Source organism: Nanorana parkeri, unplaced genomic scaffold, assembly GCF_000935625.1.
Source record: "Nanorana parkeri isolate BGI_ZX_2015 unplaced genomic scaffold, ASM93562v1 scaffold518, whole genome shotgun sequence".
In the NCBI taxonomy this organism is placed as follows: domain Eukaryota; kingdom Metazoa; phylum Chordata; class Amphibia; order Anura; family Dicroglossidae; genus Nanorana; species Nanorana parkeri.
The window spans coordinates 136,715-141,939 of record NW_017306786.1 but is presented as its reverse complement, the minus strand read 5'-3'; the positions used below and the strand labels follow the sequence as shown (position 1 = coordinate 141,939).

Genomic DNA, 5,225 nt, shown 5'->3' with positions numbered 1-5,225 from the left:
TATATATAATATTGAGAGTGAATACATTTTTAACTGCACATTATTTTCTTTTCTTCAGTTTATCTACGTAAAGCCTTGTGGAAGTGTATATGTCAATTCACTTTACACCCAGCTGCCCGTCTCATCAGGTATTTGGAGTCTATGTTTACAATGTCAGGCATTCAAAAATTGCCTTCTGAAGTTCTAAAATAATTAGAGTAGACATTTAATCCACAATCCATGTTTGATGTTGTCCATGACCCCCAGCAGAAAGCGTTTACTCCAACTGACTATGACACAAACTTCCTAATTCCCCTCTCTCAATTAAATTCTTCATAAATTCCTTTGAAGAATCCAGTAAGGGCTGTTAATGGTGACATTATTTCCAAGTCTCTTGATAAAGTCTTCTTGAATGACTGATTCATCTCGAAGTTAACTTAACTTAGAAAATATTGGGCACAGTATTGCTAGGTCAAAAATGGATCCTGTAGTAATGCATTAAAGTAGATGGTGGTGTGGAAGGATACCATTACATGATTAATAGTTTTCTTTACTCAGCCTCATGCCTCTGTTGCATTCAGTTGTGTTGTGGCTTGAAACATGTGGAATTCTTTGCAGCTTTTCTATGTCATAATTGACTAATTTGTACCATTTACAGCCTGCTTTGGCTTAGTTAGCTATCTATAGAGTCAGACCAGCAAAAAGCAAAGAAAAAAAAGTTTATCATCTTCGCCATATAAGCAGTTATTGATTGCCAGACACCTGTTTAAACCTCACACAATGTTCTTTCATGGAGTTATTGACAGCAAGTCAACTGTTGCTCTTTGATGAAGTTTAACATTCATCCAATCATTGTATTAAATTCCTTTTACCATCAACATACTTATTAAAATAAAGTGGGTATGTGTACTGGCCATTTAAATCATTGTGAAAAGTATATAATTTATGGAAAACATGTATTTGGTAAAAAAGGGTGACTGGTAAAGCTTGTTGTGTCTGAAGCCGGGAAGTTACCATAATGACTTTCATTCTGGGTCCACAGCTAGTGTCACCATCTTCAAGCCTTCATCCTTCTTCATCATTATACAGACCACTTTTGGTCTACAGCTGGAAATCCAACTGATCCCCACCATGCAGATATACATCAACCTGGATCCATCTTTTAAAAATGAAGTCTGTGGTATGGATATTTTTTTTCTACGTTATATAAATGTTGTATTACCAAATATAAAAAAGCAAACACTCAGGTAGAAAATTAGGTAATACATATGTCATTCCCAAGTATTTTTAACTAAATATTCATATATAGTGATTAACAATGCAAACTAACGAGTGCATGTAGTTATGCATGTCTCAAAGGTTCAAAGCTTGCTGGTAACCATCTCCATGCCTCCTCATTGCACATAGCGTGTGTTTTAGGCACATGCCTATAAAGTGCTCTAGTTTCTAGCATTCTAATTGGCCATTCCAACTTTATATTAATAATCTTATCTTCCGTATTTATTCTCAAACAATACTATTAATAGGAATCAAACAGTTCAAGCAGATAATATGCATATGCATAAAATCTGAATTATGATGCTCTTTTTTAAGTACATAAGAGATTGGAAGATCCATTGCACATGGTACTAAAGCAAGATTAGTGCCAGTATTTAAAATCAATTATTATGTGCTTTACCTGCATTTCAAAAGTAAGCATATAAGGTTTATTTTATTGACTGATATAGTTTTAAAGGTCTATATTGCAACATAGAGCAACATGGACTTTAAGAATGATCCTTTACTATTCACAATACAATTTTGTGCTACCAGTGTTTTATAAGAAGCAGACTGCCATATATAGATTGAGGCACCATATATTGATGACACCACAAAATTAAATGTATTCAATCTTTGTTCATAGGCCTTTGCGGAAACTTTAACAACATACAAGCTGATGACTTCAGAGTTCTGAGTGGAGTGATTGAAGGAACTGGGTCCTCATTTGCCAACACTTGGATGACACAAGCAGACTGCCCAACTGTTTCAAACAGCTTTGAAAACCCTTGTTCCTTGAGCATCGAGAACGGTAAATAATTAACAAGACATATACTGTGCATGATAAGTATGAGTGCTAAAGTATTGTATAAATATTATGGTCAAAGACAGTATAGATTTCAAATTATTACAATTGTTACCATTCTCTCTAATTCTGTTCTATGCTGCTAAGCATTAATGTGAGATATACCCTACAATTAATTGATGTAAGAGTATATAATTAAACAGTCAATTTTCTTTCATGAAAGGGTAGAAATGTGTATAAATATAGCAAAAGGAAACACGGAACCAATCATTTCCATTGTTTAGAACATCTTGCTCTAGAAACCTCAATTTCACTTTATTAAAATTACTCATGGCTTTTGCCTAAAATGCATACTTGCTACACATTTATATAATGCACTTACAAAAATCGCATTCATGTTCTTTTTGGGCTGTTTTTCGTGAATGCCCACACCATAAAGATCTGTAATTCAAAGAAAAAGTTCAGTTTTACTATCTATCTTCCTATTGTCTTTCCCTAGAACTGTATGCAACACACTGGTGCTCTATGTTAACTGACTCAGAAGGAGTCTTTGCAGAATGCCACGTAAAAGTAGATCCAGATGTGTACATGAAGGTAATCATACATTCTGTTTTCTTGTATACACATCACATTTGTTTACCACATTGCACCTTATATGTGGCATAAGAAAAAAATGTTGGGTCTATTCTGAATTTACAGTTGTCTTTGATAATAGTAGTAAATCGTCACCAGTGGTAGTCATGGGTTCATGCAGAGTCAGTGGGGTGCATGGTCTTTATGTTGGTCCATCAACAAGAAAGGCTAGAATTGAACATTTCAGAGTGTGACACTTGGGTTTGCCCCACTGCTAACAGTTAATAAATGAAAAGAGATGGTGGGAATAACAAGGAACCCAAGTTCTAAGGCAACAGACAAGTTAAAGCCAGGATGAGAGGCACCCGGCAGTCAGATGTAGTTGAAAGGTCAAATCTCTGACAGTCATAGTAAGGCACCGGGCAATCAAAATCAAGTGAGGCTGAGATGAACGATCAGAATAAACAGACAGGACACCAAAGCTCACAGGAACTAATAAGAACCTTTTGCTAAGACACCAATGCTGAGACACACACTGAGACACATTAAAACATTTTGCCTAAATAACTGCTCAGTGGCATTCTAATGGCATCCCCTATACACAGTTCTGAATTTTAGCCAGAGGAGGGCACAGACACATGCCTAGGAATCATGGGACAAGCCTACAGAGATGATGCTAGAGACAGAACCATTGGAAAGAGTGATTCTGATTACAGCTTGATATTCTTTTTATAGAACAGTGACATTAGACACAAAGATAAAGGAGAATGGTTTTAAAACTGCACCACAATAATATGTTTTACTGGGAGCAGTACACATATTATTGAAACACATGAAGAGGCAAACATATTTTTATTAGCAGCATAAATGATAACCCATTTCCTGTTATCTCTGCAGAACTGCCTGTTTGATTCCTGTAACTGTGCAAAGAGTGAGGAGTGCATGTGTGCCGTATTGTCCTCCTATGTATATGCCTGTGCTATGAAAGGAATCATTCTTAACGGATGGAGACAAAATGTCTGCAGTAAGTATATCCAAGGTTTTTTGCAGCTCAAGTCAAGTAGGATTGCTTTTCAGGCAAGTATCACAGAAATATTTGCTGCCCTTGCTCAGTGCAATTGTGTTTATTTTTTTCAAAACCTACTGTTTTTTGTGGTGGAGGCAATCATCAGTATTCACTAACAACTTGCTCAGTGTTGGATGAACCAATATCAGGCAACCCAGGCAGCAACCTAGGAACTGGTGAATGTTCTGGGGGCCTAGATACACCCATCATGCTCCCTTAGGAATCCAGGGGGATAACACAGCTAGTCAAAGCTGGACTCCATTTACAAGATAGGATGCACTTGTAGTTGCTGATGTTTGGTAGGCTCATGTCAGTGTAGGCAAATGGGGAAGTTTCTCTGTGTGCTTATTGCAATCAATCAATGCCAGTCACAAGGATGGGGAAACTAAAGCTGATACCTTGCCTAGAACCCCATTCTGCCTTCATCTTTCTCTGCACCAAATAATTAGATAATTAATCATTATGGCAGGCACTAGTAATGAGAAGCTTAATAGTTTGAGTTGTTTGCACCAGATATAGCTTAGTTGCTCATGAGCAAATTTGTGGAGTTTTGTAAGTCAGCGCCAATATTTACGAAGTCATTTTGCCTGCACAAATTCAATGGATGAGCAACCCCCCTCCACCATCTTTCTTTTATTTTATCGACTCATTTCCAACTTTTTCAAGAGGCATTTACAGGTCCACAAGACCTGTAGAGTGTAGGAAAGTCAATATTGAAGAGCTTTCCAGCTTTCGTCTCTACAAAAAATGTATAAACTCCATAAAACTTTTTTTTTTAAATAAACTCTATGATCCATAGCAGTTTTTTTATATCTGCACAATGGATTTTAGCTGTCATTCAAACAAATCAGCAGTGGATTAAGTTTTAAACTGATACATTACTAGTAGACACCTTAACATAGGGGTCTATTCACGAAGCTGCCGAGGGCAGCCGAGTGAATGACCGTTCTGAAGTGAAGTGAGCCGAACACTGTTCGGCTATTCACTTCAGGCTGGTATGGCTAATTTCAGCCGTACATCGGCTGAAATCAGCCGTACATCGGCTTGCTTCGTGTGGCTTTGGGTCAGCCAAACATGCTCAGCATGTTCGGCCGACCCAAAGTGCAGAAGGAGTTCGATTTAGCCGATCCAACATCTGGATCGGCTGAGCCGAACCTCCGGCAGGCTACTCACTGCTGTTCGGGCTATTCTTAAAGATCCCGAACAGCAGTGAGTGAATAGCCAAATGCCGCCGAGCAGAACAGAAAAACAGTGAAAAAAGTTAAAAAGTAAATAGCAACCGATTGTGCGGAGCTAGCAGTGACAGCTAGCTCCGCCCAATAGTTTCCTATTGTCCGGCAGCTCTGCTGCTGTAAAAAAAAACGAAAAAAAACTCTCCTGGGCGCTCTGGGAGCCTCCCGCTCCCGGCCGCCAAGGAGAGAAGCACTGATGTGTCTTTTTTTTTCTTTATTCTAACACGATCGATGTCAGAATAGAAAAAAAAAAAAGAAATGTTCCCATTGAAAAGCATTGGGACATTACTATTGGCTATTTCAATTTGCAATA

The 5,225-nt window shown here is 37.9% G+C and overlaps 1 protein-coding gene across 1 annotated transcript in view; it reads left to right on the top strand.

Annotated features, from left to right (window-relative positions):
- The window catches only part of LOC108790982 (mucin-5AC-like), a 42,919-nt gene that overhangs the window by 21,240 nt on the left and 16,454 nt on the right, over positions 1–5,225 (top strand). Inside the window, exons 12-16 of the mRNA XM_018561342.1 lie at positions 59–128; positions 1,022–1,159; positions 1,883–2,047; positions 2,541–2,635; positions 3,512–3,638. Of these exons, the coding sequence (XP_018416844.1) occupies positions 59–128; positions 1,022–1,159; positions 1,883–2,047; positions 2,541–2,635; positions 3,512–3,638 (595 nt within the window). The remainder of the gene's footprint in view (positions 1–58; positions 129–1,021; positions 1,160–1,882; positions 2,048–2,540; positions 2,636–3,511; positions 3,639–5,225) is intronic.